We start from the raw sequence: 24,235 nt of genomic DNA on the forward strand, positions 1-24,235 counted from the left end.
CAGATAACGTTTTGCATCGACTGCTTCCATAGATCGCAAGTTCTGATGACGTCCTGGTTAGTACATGGCTTCCATTTAGTTTCATCGTGTGTAGATCCGTAAATCTTTGTCAACATTTGCCTTTCCTATGTATGTCTTTCTGTTTTAGTCCTTCGTTGTAATAGCATTGTAATGCATACTATAATGACTAATTAGAATCCTTTTAAATACTAATAGATTGACATGTTACCAAATGAAAATTTTGCTAACACCATGCGCCATTTCTAGCCGACTTCGAATGCTGTTTCGCACAGCTGATAATCGATAACCCGATGATCTGAGTCAACAGTATTCATTTTTAAAATGTTGCTATAGAAACCAGGTTGAAATAAGGTTAATTGTCTTTGAACATGATGCTATTTCAAGTAAAAAAAAAATATATTTTTCATGCATGCAGCCACATCAGCATTTCAAAAACAAGGATCGGAGGCTTTTTCAGAAATTTTCATTTGTTTTGCCTCTTTGGGAAAAAAATATTTAAGTTTTTATAATAATTGGGACATTATCTTTACATTTTCTTCCCCTTCTTCGCTCTCATTTTTCGTGTCGGAGGTTCAGACCCGTAATCCTATATCAGAGATGAACTGCACAGTGGTTTCCTGATCAGGCAGTTCTTTGTATAGTTTTTCTTCTACAGGAAGGTCTCAGGGCCTAAGTCTTGTTCGGAGCCTCTTGATATAGTATGGAGCTTAGAAGGACTTGGCCAGCATTCTCTGGTGATGCTACACAAGGGCAAGTTTCGCTCGTCCCGATTTTTAGCTTCAGGAGCATTTGTTGCCTCGTTCTGGTGTGTCCGGTTCTGAGGCGAAAAATAATTCGTTGGTCGTGTCGGGATAGCTTATAGCAGGCGTCGTTTTTCTTGGAATTGGTTTGTGAGCTGGTCCAATTCTCAGTTATTCTATTTTCTATCTTGTGAGTTTACTGTAAGGTCTAAATTTATATATGTCTATACTGCTACTCTCACTGTGTTTCAGGTTTTGAGAAACTGACCACGCTGAGCACGAGCTTTGTGGTATAATGGTCAACGGGTTCTCATAAAAAGTAAAGAAAAAGGATGATGGGGGGGGGGGAGGGGGATTAAAGCAGAGAAAATTTTTAAGAGAGAGAAAAAAGCACGCGCGGGGGGGGGGGGGGTAATTTCAGCGGGCGGGGCTTCGAAGCCGGGACCATTGATAGAGTCCGGATTGCATATCTAGGCAGCAGCAACCCATATTTCGGAAAGTTTCTTAGCTGTTTGGTATGAAAATGCTAGCAGCTAGCCTGAGTGTATCAAAACTATAAGGAAAAGAGGAAAATCGTAATAGACAGTTGTGTATACAGTTTTATTTTTGTTATAAAAAAATAAATGCATTAAATTTATATCAAACATTGGTCAAGTAAGTACCACATTAATTAGTGTCAAAAAAAAATATATTCGTAGGTCCGTCCGTTATAAATGTAGAGTCTATAACAAAAAATCAGTAATTTGAACAAAAAGTCGTTTGTGTGGATCAAGGCTAAGGGAGTTCCAGTCGAATCGGGTACAGCTGGTCCGTTTTTTTCATGTTAATCTTAATCTCACTGAGAGACTGGATCCGTTCGTCTGAGAACTGGACGCTCACTTGAAATGGGGTTTTACCGGTCAGTTTGTTTTTAAAGCTAGAAAAGAATAAACAAACAAAAAACCCAGTTAATTCGTGGCAGTCTCATTAACACATAATTAGTAGTGGTGGTCAAACGTTGTTTAACAAAGCTTATATCAACTCTGTCTGTCTGTCTGTCTGTCTGTCTTGTACAAATTGTGTACTCGTTTATTTCTCCCACACCAATTCTCGAATCAAGTTGAAACTTCGCACAATTATTCATTGAGACGTAGGGGGCGAGGTGGCTGGGTGGTTATGCGCTCGGCTTCCGGACCTGGGGTCATGGGTTCGAATCACAGTGAAGACTGGGATTTGGGATTTTTAGGGTGTCCCTGAGTCCACCCAACTCTAATGGGTACCTAACTTTAGTTGGAGATAGTAAAGGCGGTTGGTCGTTGTGCTGGCTACATGACACCCGGCTCGTTAACCGTTAGCCATAGAACATCACCTGCCCCACAGATCGCAAGGTCTGAAAGGGGAAACTTTACTTTTTTTTAATATCATCTCTCTCTGTCAGTCTGTCTGGTAAAAAGTGTGTACACGTTATTTCTCCCACACCCAATCTCGGATCAAGTTGAAACTTCGCCACAATTGGCATTGACAGGAAGTACATCAATACAATAAAAAGTAACCAATTAGTCAATTAATTATTGGTAATTAATTGTTTTTTTTTCACACCAACAAAGGAAACTAATCCTTCAGTATTCAGATATATGGCTAAATTTGTTGGGATCAGTCCCCTTAAATAATTGTTAACGCTATTTCTCCCTCACGCATTCTCTAATTAAGTTGATACTTTAAACAATGATTTATTGTATCTAAAGAAACATGAATCAATTTTAAAAAATACCAAATTAGTCAATTAATTATGGGTAATTAAAATTTTTGTTCGATATCGATTACGGGAAATAACTTGTACATTAATGATATATATATAGTTTTAAGGGTGAAGTTAAAACAGCACACTGTTTTTCCTTGGCACAGTCTGCTAAGGAGCTCACAGCTCAGCAGCAATAAGGCTGGCTAGAAGCAGAAGAAGATGGGCGGAGTTCTTCCCCTTTAGATAAGCTTTATTTTTTATTAAAAGGATATTTTTTTAAATTTTTGTTTGTTTTTCACTTTTATAAACGTGAGCTAGGCCCGGCCAGTCAAACATCTCATCTTACCTTTGCACGGCGATCTCGGACGGAAGACATGGTCCCAACACCTGAAGGTACAGAATGTTACTCTTCACCAGGGCCCTGAAGGGAACCAAAAAACGAACTTAATTAAGGCTCATGAATTAGTTTACATGAATGGTTAACAATTTGTGAATAAATATTAATAATAATAATAACTTTATCGTCCTGGGGGAAATGTGTTATAACTGTGTATGACATATAGGAAAATATTATAACGATAACTAATGTGGCGCTCCTTCTGTCTCGGAAGACAATGGATGCTCCCAGATGAGTGACTGGCTTTGGTTACGTCTTGAGACGGAGTGACTGATCAAGCCCATTCTGGAGCGGCAGACTTTGCCACAGTTCGTGCATGTGCATCAGTCATAAGGCTCGCTGACAGGGCAGCTTTATTTTGCTGTACATTCATATAATAGCCTCAATCCAACATTACACGTGAAGTTTACATCAGATAGTTGGCTATTTGGTCAATGAATTGATTGACGACAGAACATGATTTCTTCCCCTTGTTTTTTGTGATAGGCCACTTCTGCATTCTTTGTCGTTTTGTTTTTAGGTTTGGCATACGTCACTTCCCTCAATAATGTTGGAAGCGAATCTAGATCTAACCAGTCGTATCGCTTCATTCTTACAGAAGCTGTTAGGCTATTAGGCTTAGTGACGGCCTAGTCATCAGCTATATTATTACAGTTATATAATCAGTAGGATAACCAGCTCGAGAGAAAAAGAAGTAACAGTTTCATCTCAACCTTTCCCTGTCTCGAAAAGTAAACAGATCGTGTGTCTGATCAGAGTAAGGTTAGTGTAGGATACTAGGCTACTAGGCTACGTGTAGTTGGTCATGACAAGACAACCCAGCGATAGTGTTTGTTGTGTGTTGGGTGGTCAGGCGAGAAATACCATGGTTAGTCAAGCATGTAGATCTACACGTATTTTTTTTTTCTTTGCTTACAAGATCTAGATGAAACTGCAAAGACCTAGATCTATTTCTTTTAGGAGACTGTAAAATTTACTGTATGGTTTTCCGTTATACAGTAGGTCAAAAGATTAAATTAAAAACCCTGTGACCGTTTTGGATGGCAGAAAAATTACATCAGAAAAAACATCAATTACTAAGTTATTTTTTTAAATAAAATAAAAATAATACTATATTCATTTTCTGCAAATCAAAACACATTATATTAAAAATTGTCAAAACCATCGGATTTCCCCTCTAAGTGTATAGCACAATACCATGATTCAACTTAAAGACCTTGACCTCACTAGATGTATCCATTTAAAAAGAAAAATCTACCATTGGTTATGCACAAGTTAAAAGGCCTTGACCTCACTACATCAACCCATTTCAAAGCATCTACCATTGGTTATGCACTAGGTGAAAGGCCTTGACCTCACTATATCAACCCATTTCAACGCATCTACCATTGGTTATGCACTAGGTGAAGGGCCTTGACCTCACTACATGCATCCATTTCAAAACATCTACCATTGGTTATGCACAGGGTGAAGGGCCTTGACCTCACTACATGCATCCATTTCAAAAAACATCTACTATTGGTTATGTAAAAAGGTGACGGATCTCAACCTACTTAAACTCCTCGCAGCTGATGAAGCCATCCATGTCCATGTCTGTTACTTTGAGGACCATGTCCACCAGCTCCCTCAAGGAATCCTCAGTGTCAGCGTCCTCGACCGGCTCTGGGCTGATGATGCAAGGCTGCAGAGAGAGAGTAGACATTCAAACACGGTTATTGTAAACCTAAGATCGACTGTATCAGAAAATAACAAAGACTTTCTTCAGAAAACAGGGTCGTAAGTTCTGGGCGCATTTTAGGATCCCGAAATTAAAAATCCCAGTCTTCACCGGGACCCACGGTTCGTTACGCATTCGCCTTTCCTTGTCCATTAGTCTGTGAGAGTCACAATGAGACCACAGGGAAGAATAATGGGGCGCCACACACGATCGTTTGTCCGTCTCTCTATATTCCTCTAGAATCAGATAGTTTCTTCCATAGACATGACGCGTATATTCTTTTACATCTCCTTTTCTCTGATATTGACTAACCCTAACCCTACCAGCATCCCTGGTCGCTGAAACAAGTCCGTCTCCTCTTTATACATTTTTCTAACATAAATTTCTGCCGTGGAAATAACATTTAAAAAATTATTTTTTTTAATTAACTCTCTTTACATAATTACTAATTTTTTTTTTAGAATGTAGAACCAAGTCTGTGTATAAATAAGCTTCGTGTTTACACATCTCTTGGGACCTTGGCGCGTACATCACGTGACAATTATATTTTGGCTCACATTGCATTGGATTGTCGTCTTTCCGAAGAACTTTAAAACTGTACACTTGAACATGTTTTAAGAGTAGAATATGCGTGATCACTGCTTTTGTTTATATCATATATATTCATATTATGGTGCACCTCATTTAAAGTCAAGAAAGAGCTCTCAAATAGCATCTAGGATTAACTTAGTGAGGGTGACTTTTCACTAGCTCGTACGTCTCTACTTACCCGCAGCAAGGTGTACAGCTCGTGCCACTCCACCATGCCGTCGTGATTGACGTCGTACACACGAAAGACGAATTCCACTTTGGAGTCGAGGTCGTCGCTTAGGAAAAGGCAAATCGCCCTGGCGTACTCTTCCACTGTCATGCTTTGGGTCTTGGCCTTCTTCAGTGCTGGGTGGGGGGAAATAAAAACACTTGCATGCAGAGGATCATTATTATCCTTTAAACCGCAGGCGTTCCTTCTTAATAAGAAGATAATTACGTCATTATGTGCATGTTAATTAGGGACCTAGATTCTGCTACGTTATTGGTTGTCTTGGCTGATGCTCCAATTGCGCCAGGGAAGGAGTACTTGTAAGAATTTGTCCTAGCCCCTTGTTATGTGTTTAGTGGATAGGATCCCTTTGTATTGTGTTTAATGGATAGGATATCTTTCTTTTATGTCTATGGATAGGATCCCCTTGTTTTAGGTCTAGTGGATAGGATATCTTTCTTTTATGTCTAGTGGATAGGATCCCTTTGTTTTGTGTTTAGTGGATAGGATATCTTTCTTTTATGTCTATGGATAGGACCGAGACAGCTCTGAACGACGTGGCAAAGAGCAATCGGTCTCCCCTGCCAACAGGTTGCGACGTCGCAGGTCAGTGTTTAGGGTCTCAGTGACGATTGGTCTCGATGGAACCCTTTGTTTTATTTCTAGCGGACATCACCTCTTGTTATGTGTCTAGCGGAAAGGATGCACTTGTTTTATGTATAGTAGGTAACTCACTTTCCATGGCATTACTTTACAAAAGGTTCTAAATCTATTGATTTGTGTTGTTTTTTTATATTATTAAATGGGTTTCTATCCTATTGCATCAATTCTTACTTTCATACATGGACTGTATCAATATGACGGAGTTCAGGTCAAACTGTCTGGACATCTGGGCCATGAAGATCAACAAATCCACGTCTCCTCCTTTCTGTTTCGGCATCTGATTGGCGTATTGGAGGATATTCTCGACCATCCATTTCTCCAGGCCTGGACAGGACAACATGATACAGCGAAGAATTAATACACACAGACACACACACAGACAGTTGACTTTGTCATCCCTTATAAATCTTACTCTCATCTAGCGAATCTAATTATAGACCTGGTAGCAGTCAATCGCAAAGCGGCTAAATGTTGAGTGGGTGAGTTTCTGATGTAAACATTAGGAAAAGGAGGTGGGGGGTTTGGTTGGAGAGATTGAAGGGATTCTGGTGAAGTCGAGAGGTGGTCTAGCGTAAAAGTATCTCCCCCCCCCCCGTTTCTCAGACCTTGCGATCTATTTAGCAGATGATGTTAATGTCATCTGTTTCTTTGGCCAACGGTTAACGACCACCCGCCTTTACTTTTCCCAGCTAAAGTCAGGTACCCTTTAGAGTTGGGTGGACTTTGGGGCGTCCTAAAAATCCCGAAGTTTAAAATCCTAGTCTCCATCGAGATTCGAACCCATGAACCCTCTCAGCCACCGCGCCTCACTCCCCCCCCCCCCCCCGGCGGTCTGTGATAGTTCAAGTGTGAAAGTTGAACAAGGGACACCAAGCACAAGACGCGAGACTGGCGTGACGGACTGACGGACTGACTTGTGTTCCTCGAGTGAAACTATATAGCGTAGTCGCATTGAACAAGAATCATATTGGATAGAGGGGGCGAGGCGACATCTAGTTCTATTTTGTATTGTCAGCATTTCTCATTCCGTTTCTCTTCCACCCCCCTCCCCTCTCTCTCTTTCTCTCTCTCTCCCTCTCTCTCTCTCTCTCTCTCTCACCTGAGTTTTCTGCTAGCCTGTTGATTAACCTCTCAGAGTTTTCCATAATCATTTTGAAGCTCGTCATGTTTGGCTGGTCAGCTAAGGATTGAGATCAACCAATGAAGGGAGATAACGAAGAATACCAAATGATGTCCTATTTCGATAGTTCTAGAATCTAGATCAACGTATCTAGCTCTAATATCTTTAAAAATCGAGAATGTAATACATAGACTACTAAACACAGTAGATGAACTGTTGAATAGTTCTAATGGTTGATATGAATTAATGTATTAAAATTTTCTAGATCTTGTTCTAAGCCAGTTTACATTTTAATACATATTCTATCTAAATCTTAAAGCAAATATACAGTTATTTAGCTATTCAGTACCGGTAGTTAGTGGAGCCCTAAGTTTACGCTAGAAGTCTACAGTGGTCTAGTCTGGACAGACTTCATGTGCATAGATTACTTTAACGTATCTATTTCTGCTGTTTGTTATATGCCAAAGGCGATCTTCTTTAGCGAGCTTAAAGGAGGACGGCGTAACAGTGGTGCCACCCCTCACCCTTCGTAAAATACACTTATGCACCATTGGCTTAGAGGAAAGTAGCTGGCAGTAGATTGCCTCTGAAAGAGACGGTTAGAGAGCTCCACTCTCACACTGAAGCAGCGGGACACACATTTGAGACCCAATGAAAAGGACTTATTGAAGACAGACGCAGAAGACTACATGAAAACTTAAATAGACCGCCAACGGTCGAGTTGCGGAAAAACATGTAGATAGTAACTGGGTTTGCATAGTCACGTCATAGTGACACCATAATCATAGTCTTGTGAAACACTGCACTCATCCTAGGGCAGGCTTAATCTTCGGAATCGAAATCGAAGACATTGCGATGATTATTATTATTATTATTATTACATTTCCTCTGTCTACCTAAGCAGATGTACTGCTGAATTCTTCTGAAGGAAGCGTTTGCTACAAACCTTAGTGTTTGTTCAGAAAATAGAAAGATATGCTGTCAATGTCCTAAAAAATGGCGTAACGTCTGTCTTCTGTTCACATCAAAACAAAGGATTCCATGTGTAGAGCAGCATGAACCATTCAACACTGGACCTAAACCAATACCCTTTAGGGAAATCCCGTTTCCAAGAGATGTGAACACCATTCCGTATTGGGGATTTTCCACGATGAACTCAACAATGTCAAGGACGCTTAAACTGAACGTCACCGAATGGATGATTTTCATACAGTTCTAAGGTTAGCCATAAATAGCAAAAGCTTTGGTGTATCCGGTGTATTGGTAAGCCAAGTATTTTAAACCATATAGCAGTTTATGTGCGCACTATTAGCTGACATAGAAGAGAGCCCCTGGTTGCATGCGGCCTCAGAACGAGAAAGCTGGAGGTCACTCACAAAGGCCGCGGGATACACATTTGAGACCAAATGAAAATCCTCAGCCTAGAACAGACGCAGACGGCGAAAAGAAAATTTAAATCGACCACCTTTGGACAATGGTAATGCTTACCCTGAATGTGGCAATATATGGGGCTGCGCAGCCACGGGAAATACTGCATTCCTCACTAATCTTCGGACTCGAAGACAAGCCTTATTATTATTATTATCAGCACTTGATCGAATTTCTAAACGCTATAGCGCAAAGTAATTTGTAGTATATAGTTTGCGGCTATGATCTTTCAGTATTGCCTCCACGACAAAGTTTGTTGAATTTATTTCCAAATCTTCCTCTGTCGTCCTCTTTTCATTTTCTTGCGTTTTGTTTTTCTTTCTGTTGAGTGAAAATCCCAATTTTTGTTGACAAAGACATCCCCATGGAAAAGAAAGCACACACAATAAAAAGGAAAGAAGACATAATAAATCTGTGCGATTAGAAATATTTTTACCTATTGTTTTTGTTTAGCTTTTAGCTTTCTCAATGCGCTGTGATCCTATCACTTGTCTGGACCAGTTGAGAAAGTGGGTGGGTGGGGGGGGGGGAAGAAAGGGGGTATCTTGGTGAATGTTTACATGATCGGTTTTTTAAATGCATAAAAAAATGTTCACTCAAGGCTCAAGAGGTCTCAATGGGGACGAATCAACTTATACCACTACATCTGTCAAGTACGATTTCTTTCCCTTAATCAAAATACCAAACAAAATAACAAAATAATTACGAATAATTAATTACGTAGTTGTTTTTTAATTGATTCTTGTGTTGTTAGTTGAAAGAAATAATTGTGCGAAATTTCAGCTTGATACGAAATCGGGTTTGGGACAAATAACGTGCACAAACTTTTTACCAGACAGACAGACGGACAGAGTGAGTTGATATAAGTTTTGTAAAAATTACAGAGACCCACTTTCTATGCTCAGGTGCGCATTTCTTTCACAGCATTGTATAAAATTATGTCTGTCTCAGTATTTAAATCTAAATGTAGGCTCTGATAAATATATTTCTTTTCGTATTGTTTGATGTTTTGTCTCATGTAAAAACCATATAATTAGCCCTCAAAATCGAAAGGATTTTTAAAAAGCAAGTTCGCTAACTCTTTTGTTAAGATAACACCGCGGTTATCGTTCCTCTACCTTATGATCTATTAGCTGTTGACACGCCAAGGACATGGCTGTAATTGATAATTATATTGGAGGTGATAGAAATTAGCAGGGGTTATGTGATACCCGTATCTTAAGATGTATCAAACTCTGGTTTAAGTATTGGATGCGAACTTACTGTGCCTTTTAACAATGACACTGTTCCGTTGACACGCACTTTGAAGGCTACTTAAGTGTTCCACAGTGACAATAAATGTCTTGTTAACCCCAGGGTGTGATAATTTTTCGGGGGCTCGCTTGATTGAATTACTTAATTATTCGAGATTGGATCTACGCATATTGATGAGTGATCGAAAAAAAAAAATCCACCCAAGCGAGAAAATAGCAGAGGGCTGTGAAAAAAATTAAAAGGTTAAGCGATCAGAATTGGTTTGACTTTGATATCACTTCACCGCGGTCCCCCTACGTAATCACGCAGACTTGTTCACGCTAGTTGGGCTATATTTGCTGATATATTTATAAATTATGCAACTTGTGTCTTAAAATAGTGCCTTTTAACCTCCCCGGGTCAAGACCTGTCAATTATGGAATGCGATAACAAGGCTGACAGGTTACCCCCACGCAGCTAATTCTCTTGTGGAGGGGTGTGGGGCGCATCGTGGGATCTGGAGCCTCTAGAGCGTAAGAGTTTGTTGCTTTCATTTCTTCACTCTGCGGCTGTTGAACGCCACCACATGCCACAAGCTGATGGACTCGAGATGGTTTCTATAGGACTGGGACTAGATCAAGAGTTCTGATCTCTGGGAGGTATTCCTCTTTGTTTGTTGGCTTTTTTTTCTGGAGGAGGGGTAGGGGCTGAGTGATGCAATTAGAGAGAGTGTCCTCATTATTGGCATTCATTATTTTCTGGTCTTCTAATTACTCGGTTTCATTCAAAGTTAATATTATTGTCCATTTAATTGCTGGATTTCATACAATGTGAAATTTATTGTCCATTTAGTAGCTGAATTTCATACAATGTGAAATTTATTGTCCATTTAATAGCTGGATTTCATACAATGTGAAAGTTATTGTCCGTTTAATTGCTGGATTTCATAAAAAGTGAAATATATTGTCCATCTCATTTCTGGATTTCATACAGTGAAATTACTGACAACCTGATTGCTCGATTTAATATAAAGTCAAGTCAATAGTCTATTTATTTAATTGCAAGTAGATCTATATTCCGCTTTTCAAAACAAAAAATATTTTTAATGAGGTCAGACAGTTCATTCGTAGTTTCACTCGCGCCTTACTTTCAGACCTCCTTGTGAAGAGTTCTCAAACTGTCATGTAGAACTATAAGAGATTTAACATTTTTGTTGTATATCTGTGGTACACCGGTCTACAAAACCATTTTTCGGCCCGGGAGGGGGGGGGATTTACATTTAATACACAGCTTGTCTATCAATTACAATAGGGCGAAAATGCACCCGAAAATCAAGAGTTTAGAAATTACGTCACTCCAAATAATGGCAAAGCGACAGGGGGAAAAAATATACTACACAAAATATAATTACTACAAATGACGTCATCAATACAGAAGAAAGCGGCGCTATTTTGATTGTGTACAGTTTTACAAATATACTCGGACGACAAAAACTAACTGCGACACACAGTACTACACAACCTTTTTGCGGCTGAGGGGCGGGCGCTATTTACATTTATCACACATGTGTCACCGCAACATCTAAACAAACGCAAAACAAAATAAATAAATAAAAATTGTCCATCCCAACTTGAACGTTATAATATAATTTATTTGACGCTTATTGAAGAATGACAAAGCAGCGCGTTCTTTGCCCGCTTGAGTTTGGACATCATTGCTTTTGGACATCATTGCTGTACATCTTTTTATCGATTTTCTTTTCAGCCTCCATTAAAGTAAAGTTCCCCTTTGAGACCTTGACATTTTAAAGTTTCACAATTTCTTGTTTCTTTACAGACGAAGTACAAGCTTGGAACTTTTATCCTGCCGCTGCTGTGCTTGCAAAGAGAGAAGTTCCGGCTCCGGCTCGAGACGGTCTACTTCCTTAGGAAGCACAGCATACTTCCGGAGGACCTGACCTTTATAGACGACCTTGACCTGCCAGCCCTCAGGCAAAACGAAGTCATCACCTTGACCGCCAGCTTGGTCGACCACCATGTCTTGAGCCCAGCGGAAGTTTGTCTGAAAGACTGTGTGGTTGAGGTCATAGACCATCGCCCATTGGCGGAAGCTTTGCCCAACAGGTAGATCTACATTTTTTTTCACCTAATACTAGAAGAGACGAGATAGCTCTAATATAGTGATTTTAAAAAGTACTTTTTCCCCCCATCGGATTAGCATGGGTAACGTGTTTACAAGCATCTAGACCAGATTGCCATCTTGACCCTTATCGGGGTAAATATTTAATTCACAAATGCTGCTTTGTCACAATACTTACAAGTTCCTAGTGTATTAAAGGGAAACTCCGATGGTTTTTGACAATTTTTGATATAATATGTGTTTTGATTTACAGATAATGAATATAGTATTATTTTGTTTTTATTTGCAATAATAACTTAGTAATTGATATTTTTCTGACGTAATTTTCCTGCGCATCCAAAACGGTCAGACTTTCACCGGGTTTCTATGTGACGTCACACATGCCTATTAATTTAATCTATTGACTTCTGTATAACGGAAAACCATTACAGTAACGTTTACATTGTCGTAAAAGAAATTTATCTTCGTCTAAGCAGTTAGATCTAGGATCTTGTAAGCAAAGAAAAAAATGCGTGTTAAAGGAGATTTACATGCTTGACTAACCACGGCATTGTGTATCTTCTCGCCTGACCACTCAGCACACAACAAACACTATCGCTTGGTTGTCTTGTCATGACTGACTACACGTAGCCTAGGCTAGCCTTACACTGACCAGTCAGACCTGCGATCTATTGACTTCTTGGGACAGGGAGGGGCTTAGATGAAAATGTTACTTTTTTTTCTCGAGTTGGTTGTCCTAATGCTTTTAAATCTATATATAACTGTACCATAGCGCTTGACTAGTCCGTCACTAAGCCTAACAGCCTAACAGCTACTGTAAGAATGAAGCGATACGATTGGTCAAATCTAGTTTCCCTTTCAGTATTGTTGAGGGAAGTGACGTATGCCTAACCTAAAAACAAAAGCTCAAAGAACCCCGTTTTTTTTTTTTTGAGATGTCAAGAATTTACTGACTAATTTATTAAATATAAATGTTTCAAAGCATTTAAATAAAAAATAGTAAAATGTTTACTATTACAACTTTTTACGCAGAATTTAAATATGTCAATAACTCAAATTTGAAAAACCATCGGAGTTTCCCTTTAAGAACGAATTTAGTCTAGTTATCTCATCCTAGGCAATAAGCATTTGACCAATTAATGATAGCGATTTTATGTTCTAAGTATTTGATCACCTGACGATAGATTCCCTCGCTCTGTACGAGGTGTTTCTGACTGACTTCTGCTACTGAACGTGGAATTAAGTTGTGAGAGGACCTTAGTTTTTAATACCATAGTTGTGTAACTACTAGCACTTAACCTATATAGGGGAAATAACCCTTGAGGCACAATATACCATATATTCTTTATTGTGCCGATATGGTATATTGTGCCGATGTGGTAACAATAGAAATAGGCTACAAATACGAACTCTACTCATGATAGCATTTTGTTTTCACATATAAAAATTATAAGAGTTTATTTCCCTCCCCCTCTTTTTTTTTTCCCACCTCAAAAGTTACGTGGGGTAACTCTTGACCAACTTGCAGAAATATAAAAGAGTGCTCTTTCCATGACTTGTAGGTGTTGTCAGGAATGTGTTGAGCCATGAAGAGAAGTATATATATATAGATAGATTCTTGCGTATTTATTTATTTTTTTTTCACATTTCATTATGATATTTATACGCACACGTGCACTTTGGTCACGTGACTACATTTTCTCCATTGTCAAAATTATGGGATGTTTTCACTCTATTACGTAATCACGCATACGTAATAACTAACAGGTCATAGTGACCAGTTCAGCGTGTGCTTGGCTGTATCAATTCTAACTGACCGATACTTAAAACAAGTTACGGTAGCCAATTGTGCACAATACAAGGCTTTATTTTTCAACATGCTATCCCCATGCGAAGTTAACCTTATGCTGCTAAGTTAACCCTATGTTGCTGATTTAACCCTATGATGCATGGTTATCTCCGTTCCCAGAGGCTGTTGTCGACATTCTGACATGGTGTCCTCGCCTCTTGGCTTCGTGGTAAAAGATGTGCATTAGTCCATCCAGCCACTAGCCCCCCAGTACATTTCTTACACGGCTGTCTGTATGTCCCATGAATGTTTGATACCACTCAGTCATGATGACATTTAATGACCATGCCAACGTCCGATCTGGTGTGGTGCGGACACGGGAGTTAATGTTGACTCAGTGTGATGTTAGAGGTTTTTATATTGAAGGCGCATTGAATTTCCTTTGGTTGTTAAAAAAGGACTGGCCTACGCTTTGACCAAACAAATTTGATAACTACAAACAAACAAGCAAGATACATAAAAAAGTTACTTTAGAAAAAAAAAGAAGCTTATATAAGGAGAAAGAACCGCCAAATTACTGCCACATATCTTTTTCTCCCATTTCTATATAAAACATAATTAATTTATTACCACTAATTAATTAATTGGCTAATTTTGCTTGTCATCGACAATGAATTATTGCGCAAAGTTTCAACTTGATCCGAGAACAGGAAGTAGGACAAAGAACGTGTACCAGAGAGACAGAGTGAGTTGATGGTGTTTCTAATAATTTTATGAAGAGCCTCCCCCCACCCCACCCCAAACATACACTAATACAGGGCTTTCAGGCCAATCAGGCCAGCTGTCATTCACCTGTCTTTAATTGCTAAATTGCATGGAAAAAAACGGTCTTGAACTTTAACCTTTATATGCAGCGTAATAAACAGTGTCATAGAATCTCCCTTTGGCTTCTTCTTTTACCTTGAAACTCAGTTTTAAAAAAGTTGAACTTTTGGTTGCTCAGTTAACCCTTAAAGTGCTGAACTGTTTTACAATAATATAATAATAATACAGAATTCTGATGTTTAGAGGCTAAACAACCACACGCGTTTTAAGGGTTAAAGAAGTTGCATTCTGTCCTTCTTGGTTCGCCATCCCTAGTAAGGATTCAAAAGCATGAAATACATTATTGTTCTGGTGGTCCCTTCTCCTTTTGTGAAATCTAGGTTTTTATTTAGCACAGTAAATGTGTGCCACAGACAATCCATGAACTATACCCACTGCTAGAGATCACCAAGGTGAAAGGTTACATTGGTAATTCAACATATTTGTATTCTAGAAAATGCTTTTAAATGTATTGATTGATATTGTTACTAATAGAGTCGACAATGTTTCAGCTGGAATGCCCAGATTGAGCCTGTAGGATCATGTTCCAGTCTTGTGGCCAAGAAGATGTTGTCATCTGATGATTTCACTATGGAATCAACAGTGGCGGAGCTTTTATTGGGTATGACTTCATTGATGAAGATTTTTGTTTGTTTTAGGGTGGTTTTAGTTGATGTTCAGATGGTAAAGTGCCAACAGATATTTGATGTACTTGCAGTGTTACAGTTTTTCTTTTAATGCTAATAGACCTGGGACATATCAATTCAGGTGTTGGTCAAGAAAAGCTACCAATATGGGGCAAGGTATTTGAGAGGTAAATAACTTGGTTTCTGAACGAAGGTTCAAATCCCGGTGAAGACTGGGATTTTTAAACCTCAGGAGTTCAGGACCCCCTGAGTCAGCCCTACTCTAAAATGAGTACCTGACATACCTTGAGGAAGTAACGGTGGTTGGTCATTGTGCTGGCCACTTGACACCTTCATTAATGGTCAACCATAGAAACAGTTGCACTTTGTTATCCACTCTAATAGATTGCAAGATCTGAAAGGGAGAGCTTACTTTTTACCTTTTAACGAAGTGCAGGTGGTTAATCTCAAATCCTGCTGTAGTCTAATTTAATTCCAGCTTTGACTCGAGTTGTGTTTGAATTGTATTGCTAGGGTCTAAAAGAAACACTCCTCAAGGATCCCCTCTCACACTCCTCAAGGATACCCTATCACACTCCTTAAGGATACCCTCTCACACTCCTCAAGGATCCCCTCTCACACTCCTCGAGGATACCCTCACACACTCAAGGATCCCCTCTCACACTCCTCAAGGATACCCTCACACTCTCAAGGATACCCTCACACACTCCTCCAGGATCACCTCACACACTCCTCAAGGATCACCTCACACACTCCTCCAGGATCCCCTCACACACTCCTGCAGGATCCCCTCACACACTCCTGCAGGATCACCTCACACTCTCCTCCAGGATCCCCCTCACTTTCCCCCACCCACCCCCACACTTGTCCTCACAAAAGATTTAGACCTGATTGCACTGGTCATGATTGATGATTATGAAGACCAGAACTCTTTGATCTTGCTTTAGGAGCATGGAAGATGCATTGTACAAACTAAGAAGCAAATGTTGACAGTGTTCCACTTCTGTTCAGAACACTTATGGCATCCTAGTTTAACTGAACCTTTTTGTTCAACTCTGCTTATTCTATGCATCACTTTTTTCTTAGGTACTATACTGTGTGACACAGGCAATATGTCCACCAGTGATAACCTTGCGACACACGTTGACCATGAGGTCCTAGTCAAGCTGAAGTCATTTCTACCTCCGAGCATCTCAGCCACCAGTATTTACGATGAGATCAAATCTTTCAAGTTTGATCTCTCCTGTAAGTTTTTTCACATACAAACTTTGGCATATTATACATATAGAACATTTTTTACAGTTAATCCTCACCTATAGATAGCATTGCCTGAAATGGAAACTTTTTTTTTTTTTTTTGGACTAGGATAAAGTAATCAATAACCAATTTATTTCATGACAATAGAATTTTAAAAAAACAACACCGCTTTAGGTGCTAAGTTTTTTGTTTTTTTTTTTTTACTTTTCTCTCCTTTCTTGCTGGCATTTAGCCCTGACAGTGTCTGAGATGTTACATAAGGATTTGAAAGTGTTGAAAGGTTCTCAGATTGTTGTAGCCATGTCCACCGTCACAATGAACATGCAGGTAAGACTTATTATTTGAGAATACACTTTGTACCAACTGGCTGCTGCCGTCATGAGATATTACCTAACAGTGATCATGCTCAGAAGTTGTAGCCAAATGAAATTGAAATGAATTAAGAATTATAGTGTTTGTATTTTAACACATTAACTCCCCTTTTTTTTTTTTTTAAATTGCTTTTCTCTAGCACATCTTTCATGCTTACAGCATGCTCAGTGTCCTATGTCCCAATTTTGTTTTGTTGAGACCAGTGAGGGGGGGGGGGGAAGGATCTGGGAGAATGTTTCCTTGCTGCCTTTAGATGCTCAGAAAATGCAACTCTGCTTGACTTGGGATTTTAACTCGAGCCCCCTTGTTAGGCGACAAACCTTAGCCTAGTATCTTTGGCCTCTCTGCAACACATCCCTTGCATTAGAATGTGCTGTTCCCAGTTCAGTCTCCTAATGCAAGTTACCAGCAGTTCCTTTTCATTTAACTTTAAAAGGGCTCATCAGAACAAGAAAATACATTGAGCATTAAATGTGTGGTTCTTTTTAATGTTTTTCAAAAAATTTCAAATGAATTTGTGCGCAGTTGAGGTCACGTACATCATCATACATGCGTTTAGACAGCTGCTAACTAATTGACCTGAAAAACCAGGGGCCTTTGATGGGAAGTTTAACGGAGTGTCAATAACATGTGTTTAAGGCTTTTTTTCTATTCCAAATTTACATTTTTTGAATCTAGGAATATTATAATTTTTTTAATGATTTTCTTCTATGTAAAAAAAAATAAAATTGCTTAGAAGTTTATCCCAACATAAAATAGGAGTAAATGGCTTAGAATATCCTTAAATTTTTACAATATTGTTCTATTGTCTGTGTAAAATGCTCACTTAGACATCAAATTATTAGAGAAATAACAATAATTACAGATCAAACTGAAACACCAAATCTAATGGACAAAAATAACGTTTGTTCCTTACATGAAAATAAGTTTGAACACAAAAACACATACAAAACATAGATATGTATCATTCTTTTTAAAGACATAACAAAATGGAACATTTTTAATGCTACGTCTTACAACAAAATGACCATCTCGACGAAATGGCTGTGGCGAAATTCTTGCTTCGGTACTTTTCATATCCTAAGTACTAATTCTCTTGTCCTAAGTGCTAAGTCTCTTGTCTTAAATGCTAATTCTCTTGTCCTAAGTGCTAATTCTCTTGTTCTAAGTATTAATGCTCTTGTCCTAAGTAGTGTTTCTAGTTTCCAATGTTAATATTGTTTTGTGATGCGAGTCTAAATATTTCATTTTTAGGCTATTCTCCAGAGGCCAGAGTTTTCCCATGATGCTGCAGACTTTTGTCAGACACTTCCTGCGGATGTCCTCATCATCATGGCCTTTGTCTCTGGGGACGCAGGAATCCAGCACAGGTGGATAGCTGTTTATTCGACCAATAGAGTCTACAAAGAACAGGTCTGTATTCAATCTTGCTTATTTCTTGATACAATTTTTGAAAAATACTTTTTCTGGTCAAGTTTTTATTCTTTTTTAACAACTTGGTAAGTTTCAAATTTAGGACACATAAACTCAAAATAAAAACATTTTTTAGAAAATGTATAAAAATAAAATATATAAAATAAAATAAAAAGAATAAAACATCTAAAAAATAAAACATCTAAAAATAAAATACATAAAAATGAAATATGTGAAAATAAAATATGTAAAAATAAAATATGTACAAATAAAATATGTAAAAATAAAATATATAAATATAAAATATGTAAAAATAAAATATATAAAAATAAAATATATAAAATAAAAAAAAAAGCTTTTTGTCTAATCTAAATTTCACACTTTTTTTTTTTGAAAGCGTCTCTAAGATTTTGGTTTTTAAAAAATTTGAGTGATTAAAAAGTTACTTTTGACCTTAAATAAGTCCCTTAAAGACTCTGAAGGAACATCTCAATCATGTAAGAGTAGCAAAGACGTTCAGCTGGGCTGATGTGAAAGATCTAAGAAAACATTCTTATAATTTATAATTTTAAACTTCTCTTGGGGCCAAGTCAATTTATTTTTTGTTTTAATAAGGTCATGGTGCAGTGGCTAAGTGGTTAAGTGCTTGGCTTCAGAACCTGGGGTTCTGGGTTTCAATCTCGGTGAAGACTGGGTTTTGAAATTCAGGATTTTTAGGGCGCCCCTGATTTCAGCCAGCTCTAATGGGTACCTGACTTAAGTTGGGGAAAGTAAAGGCGGTTGGTGGTTGTGCTGGCCCTATGACACCCTGTTCATTAACCAGTGGCTAAAGAAACAGATGACCTAAGCATCGCAAGGATTGTAAGGGGAGTTTTACTTTTTTTAAAGGACAGTTAAAAATCAAATAAGCCTTTCTACAAATGATATTAAATGAACAGATTAAAATAAAAATATATCACCTACATTTTAGTATCAATGTAACATATATAAGAAAGCTTTGTAATGTAAAAAATAATGGTTTGTAATGTATTATGCAACAGGTTTGTAATATATAAGAAAAGTCTGTAACTTGTAAAAATAATTTGTAACATAGAACAATGTTTGTCAGATATAAAAAAAAGAATATATAAAATGATTTGCAACACATAAAAAAGGTTTTTAACATATGAAAATTTAAAATTAGGTTTGTAACATATTCTAACAAGGATTTTGTTTCAATGCTAAATTTGCTTTTAAAATGTCAGATAACAAGAACTAAGGACAGAAATATTTACCAATAACTAGAAGGGAGGGGGGGAGACAGCAGATATTCTTTTCATTGGTTTATTTCACTATTTCTGTGTTGTTTTTTTTCCTCAACAGCTCATAGATGTTTTGCTTAGTTCAACAAATCCACATCTTGATCTTGAACCTTTGACCTTGAGTTACGAGATCAGCAATTTAACAGTCTTCATCCAGAACAACCTGCAAGCGTCGAGGAAGCAGGTCCTGCCGCTTGTAAGCAGCTTTCTTGCAGGGGAGATTACCACACCAGAGGAAAACCTCAACTCTTCTGGTCAGTTTGCATATGCCGAGGCTGGAGAAAAGGGAGATAACTGTGAAGAAGAGACTCGTCGGCACATTAACCTGGCAAAAACATTTCAGTCTGATCAGTTTCGAACCTCACAGGATAGGTTTGACCTTGCGGCGGTTGGTGCAGAGGCTCTAATCTCCCCGAGCTTGAGCAGCGACAGTGACCTGGCCTGCCAAGAAGGGGGAACTGATGCTGAGAGAGAGGCCAAGGAGATGGAGGAGGTTGAGGATGCTCAGCTTCTGGGCCAAGTGTTAAATCAGAGTGGGGCTGGTGATTTCTTCACGTCGCCTCCAAAACAGACAAACAAACCTGAACTTATGGATAGCCTGATCAACTTTGACGAAGCATTTAGTAGTGGCCAAGATCGAGTCAGTGCTGAAACCCTAGACTTGCTGTCAGGCATAGGCATAAGTGATCGCTTAATGATGAATGACAGTATGCAGAGTCTTGTACCTTTAAGTAATGGGGACATACAGTTTACTAGCTCGGATCAAAGCAATGTCGGTGAGACCATCCTAGCAGAGGATGTTCTTCAGAATCATACTCCTTTTGACCTTCTTTGCCCCACCAATGTGGATAGCCCTTTGGACGTTTCATCAATGCCCACCTCAGGTCAAGCTTCAGGCCAGGGTTCTAAAGTGCCCAGCTACCCCGACACCCCTCCGAACAGCTACATGGAGGCGTCAGGCGTAGTGTATTTAAAAGAGACACAACTCCCAAGTTTCAACAGCTCAGAGATGGTGAAGAGGATACATGCTAAGAAAGCTGCTCTGGCAGGTCACACTGGGGTCAAGGACTTGAGGTATGACAACATCGAGGACGATGACAGCTTTGATTTGCTTAGTGTTGGCGGTCTGGGAGGAGGGAGTAGCGGTGGCTCACTGATTTCTCCAGCTGTTCCTCAGAACAGCTACATGGACCTGACCACCTCCTATGATCAGCAGATTCCAGAACTTGCCAACTCAGACATATTAGAAAGGGTAATAGAAAAGAGATCCCAGTTTGAGTGGAATGTGGAGACTCTCGATGGTTCTGCGGCCAATACTGCAGACTTTATACCACCTCATAAAGTACAGGTTGAGCCCTTTACCCCTCAGAACAGTTACATTGAAGGAAACTTTGACACATATGCTCGTAACAACCTTCCTAGTATAAACAATGCTGAAAGTGTGGCCAAAATCAGAGCCAAACAGTCTGCCATGTTTGGAGGAAGTGGCTGCAGTAGCGATGACAGTGGTGGCTGCCAAAGTCCTGACATTGGGGGGAAGAGTCCCAAAATTCCCAGCCCATACACACCTCAGAACAGTTATCGGGATAGTCTGCAGCTTTTAGAGAACAGGAATATGATGCCGGATCTGAATGAGGTGGTAGAGAGGTTGTCTGTTGAACACTCTTCTAAAGGCCAGTTTGTAGGCGGCACTCGGGAAGATGAGCATGTCGGTACAAGCCCTCAGAACCATGTCAAGCCTACCAGACATTCAAGCAGCCAGTCAGACAGCCAGAACACCATGTCAGACGTGGACTCTTTGATGAGTGTCAGTACTGATGTCGGCACTCCCTCAGAGAACATAGTTGCCAACAGCCTGGCAGGTTTGATGCGGACCGAGATCTCTATGCTGAGCAGGAAGGATACCAACGATTCTGAAGTGTTTGGCCCAGTTGGGAAGTTGGAAGAAAACATCTCCAGCAATAATGATGCCAAGAGAACAGACTTTTCCAAATTTAATCATGTCGGCTCCCCACCTAAAGTGACTCTCATGAGTGGGAAAGGAGAAAGAAAAGTGGGCTTTGAGGATAAAGATCTGTTTTCACCTGTAGAGGAAGGTCAGTTGAGAACGGTTGAGGACCATGCATTCTATGAGGCAGCAGAGAGTATTGTAGCCCAGAGTGTAGCTGCAGCACTGCAGGCAAGCAAAAGAGAGGATGGAGACAACAGAGCAGGGGCAGGAACAGGAGGAAGGTTGAGATGGACTGATAACACAGTGCTAAACTTTATCGAGGATGAGGATTGTGAGGAAAACAGCGTAGAGGCAGTGCCAGTAGAACCAGACGAGGACTCCAATGATCGCAGTGTCTCTGATGATGACCAGCTGAATGATATAACCAACTCCAATGCTCAAAATTATGATGGTCCCATGACTTCGCATGACTCGTTGCAAATTGAAAGTGATGTTGACGCACCCGGACCTTCTGACGAATCACCTAGTTCAGAAGAGATGTTTATTATTCGAGCGCTTGATAGTGACCCCATTCAATCTGATGATAGCTTGATGGAGATAGCTCTCAAAGAACTAGCCTATGAGTTTGCCAACGAACTTATCCAGAGTGTTTTGAATAATTTCCCCTTCAACGAGGAAGAAAAAGCTAATAATAAATCAACTCGCTTCTTTCTCGAAGACGTCCAGGACTCTGACCAACCAGATTTTGTTCCTTTTAACAAAACTAACTCTTCAGATAGATCTGCGTCTTTTGATTCTAATGCTTCAACAGTCAGCGTTTCAGAAAGAAAGCGCTCAAGAGGAGAAACTGATACTTCAATGGTCATTGTTGAAGGTGAAATGACCACATCATTCCCGGAGAGAAAATCTTCAGCTGAGGATGTAAGTGGCAATGCTGAGCTTGTTTCCAAATCATTTCCTTACAGGAAATTCTCAAAGTCTGAAGATTTTCCTTCCCGTAGGTTCTCGCGGGAGGAGAGCTCATCCCGGCGGTCTTCTCGTTTGGATGATGCCGAGTATGATAATTCCATCAAACGAGAAGACTTGGAGACTGATTACCTGCCCAACATGGATCCACTGCAAGGCAACCTCGACATCATAGATGCATCCTACAGCAAGATTACCGATGTGGATAGGGAAGTTGTTGAAGGGGAAAGCTTCAGAAAAGCCAGCAGTGAGAGGCTTCACTCATATGCAAAGGAGATAGAAGCAAATAATAATGGCTTACACTCGAGCGGAGGTCAGATGGCGGAAGAGGATGAAACTCTCTCAGAGGAGGCTTTCAGAAAGATGGCCGCCAAATCCAAGAGGAAGATTCGTGTGAGTTTCTCAGAAGACTTTGACGATGATGTGGGGGACTTTAATATTCAGGCTTCTTCTCGTCCCCAACTGAAATCTCCACCGCCTCCAATACAGTCCCAAGACTCTATTTCTTCATCTCCGCCTTCCCAGGAGCTGTTAGAATCTGATGACTTACCTCAGACTTTAGTGACGCCAGAAGAGACATGTGATAAGGCCGAGAAATCAGATGGGGAAGATGGAGTGGAAGAATCGACCCCTACATCCAATGCTCTACACGAACAGGTGGGGAAAATGATAGAGTCGGCTGAAGAGACATTAGCCGAAGCGGATAGAGATTTAGATTTTTTTAGCTCTGCACATTCCTTGCCTTCCCTTGCTTCCCCTGCCTTAGCTTCTAGCGATAAGCTGCTCCCAGCTAACGCCACCGTGCCCACTGTAGTGAATGTGTCTGATGGCCCTTTGCTTGACCCTGTGGGCCGGGACTTAACTCTGACCTCTTCTAAGAACCCTCAGCCAGCGAGTGCCGGCGACTTTCAAGACGTGCCGGCGAAAGTGTCAGCCGTTCCTGCGTTCGCAGATCCGTTGCACACCCACTCCCGCAACCTGTCCAGCACCTCCTTCGGCTCCATCAAGGTAAGTCTGTGTCATCCTTCACCTCACTACACCTAGCTAAACCTTTTTTTTTTATACATTTGAAACATTGCTTCCCCCCTCCCCCCCTGTTTTGGCAATCTTTGTATTTGCTTGTTTCACTCCATAAAACAATAGTTTTCTAAGCTAACTTGTTATAATCATTTTGTTTTGGGCAACAAAGTCTTAGTTCCTCTAGTACTCTATCACTTTCCTATAAGCAATAAAAAAAAATAATTTTTAAACTAAATATATTTTTCTGAAAACCATTTACCTTCTAAGCCCCTATTATCAATAAAGGAAAAAAAAAAAGGTTAATATATTATATATATATATGAATATATTTTGCAAAATTTTGCTAGAAAATTCTGATGTTACATTGAACGGGCATACAATGCTTCATGTTTGTGTACTATTGTCAACTTGAAGAGGAATCATTCAAAAACTTGAGATAGAAGTTTAAAAAGATTAGGGTTATGTATGACTGGTAACATATTTTTAAAAAAATCTCTGTTTATTGTACTGAGAGTTATTAAATATGGTAATAAATAAATAAGATTATAAATATGTATTTAATGATATATTTGAATGATATATCTATGTCTATCTATATCTATCTATCTATATCTATCTATCTATATATATATGTATTTATTTATATATACATATTTATAATTATCTTCGGAGTCGAAG

General features: G+C 39.4%; 2 protein-coding genes across 5 annotated transcripts in view; one reads left to right on the top strand and one right to left on the bottom strand.

Moving 5' to 3' along the window:
• LOC106058646 (uncharacterized) overlaps positions 1-24,235 on the top strand; it is a 155,798-nt gene that overhangs the window by 112,323 nt on the left and 19,240 nt on the right. For 3 of the 4 annotated variants that reach the window (XR_008775902.1, XM_056017241.1, XM_056017242.1), the window contains exons 4-9: positions 11,675-11,961; positions 15,143-15,252; positions 16,364-16,522; positions 16,767-16,861; positions 18,161-18,319; positions 19,682-23,545. Coding sequence is in view for 3 of the 4 variants with exons in the window: in XM_056017241.1 (XP_055873216.1) it covers positions 11,675-11,961; positions 15,143-15,252; positions 16,364-16,522; positions 16,767-16,861; positions 18,161-18,319; positions 19,682-23,545 (4,674 nt within the window). In the remaining variant the exon portion in view is untranslated. The remainder of the gene's footprint in view (positions 1-11,674; positions 11,962-15,142; positions 15,253-16,363; positions 16,523-16,766; positions 16,862-18,160; positions 18,320-19,681; positions 23,546-24,235) is intronic. The other variant, XM_056017243.1, reaches the window with a different exon arrangement.
• LOC106073144 (calaxin-like) lies at positions 1,343-8,264 on the bottom strand. The gene is made up of 7 exons (XM_056017263.1): positions 8,124-8,264; positions 7,157-7,237; positions 6,229-6,381; positions 5,365-5,531; positions 4,432-4,559; positions 2,828-2,902; positions 1,343-1,677 (listed from the first exon to the last, which is right to left on the bottom strand). Exons 2-7 carry the CDS (start codon positions 7,221-7,223, stop codon positions 1,536-1,538), a joined length of 732 nt encoding a protein of 243 aa, XP_055873238.1. The 5' UTR covers positions 7,224-7,237; positions 8,124-8,264; the 3' UTR covers positions 1,343-1,535.

This window comes from Biomphalaria glabrata, chromosome 18 (assembly GCF_947242115.1).
Source record: "Biomphalaria glabrata chromosome 18, xgBioGlab47.1, whole genome shotgun sequence".
Classification (NCBI taxonomy): Eukaryota; Metazoa; Mollusca; class Gastropoda; family Planorbidae; genus Biomphalaria; species Biomphalaria glabrata.

Excerpts from the sequence above, each read along its gene's own strand:
- LOC106073144 (XM_056017263.1), bottom strand. The coding sequence starts at position 7,223 with ATGACGAGCTTCAAAATGATTATGGAAAACTCTGAGAGGTTAATCAAC. Across the intron at positions 5,532-6,228 it reads GATACAGTCCATGTATGAAA|CACTGAAGAAGGCCAAGACC; the intron begins GTAAGAATTGAT and ends CCCCCCACCCAG. Across the intron at positions 4,560-5,364 it reads AGCTGTACACCTTGCTGCGG|CCTTGCATCATCAGCCCAGA; the intron begins GTAAGTAGAGAC and ends CTCTCTCTGCAG.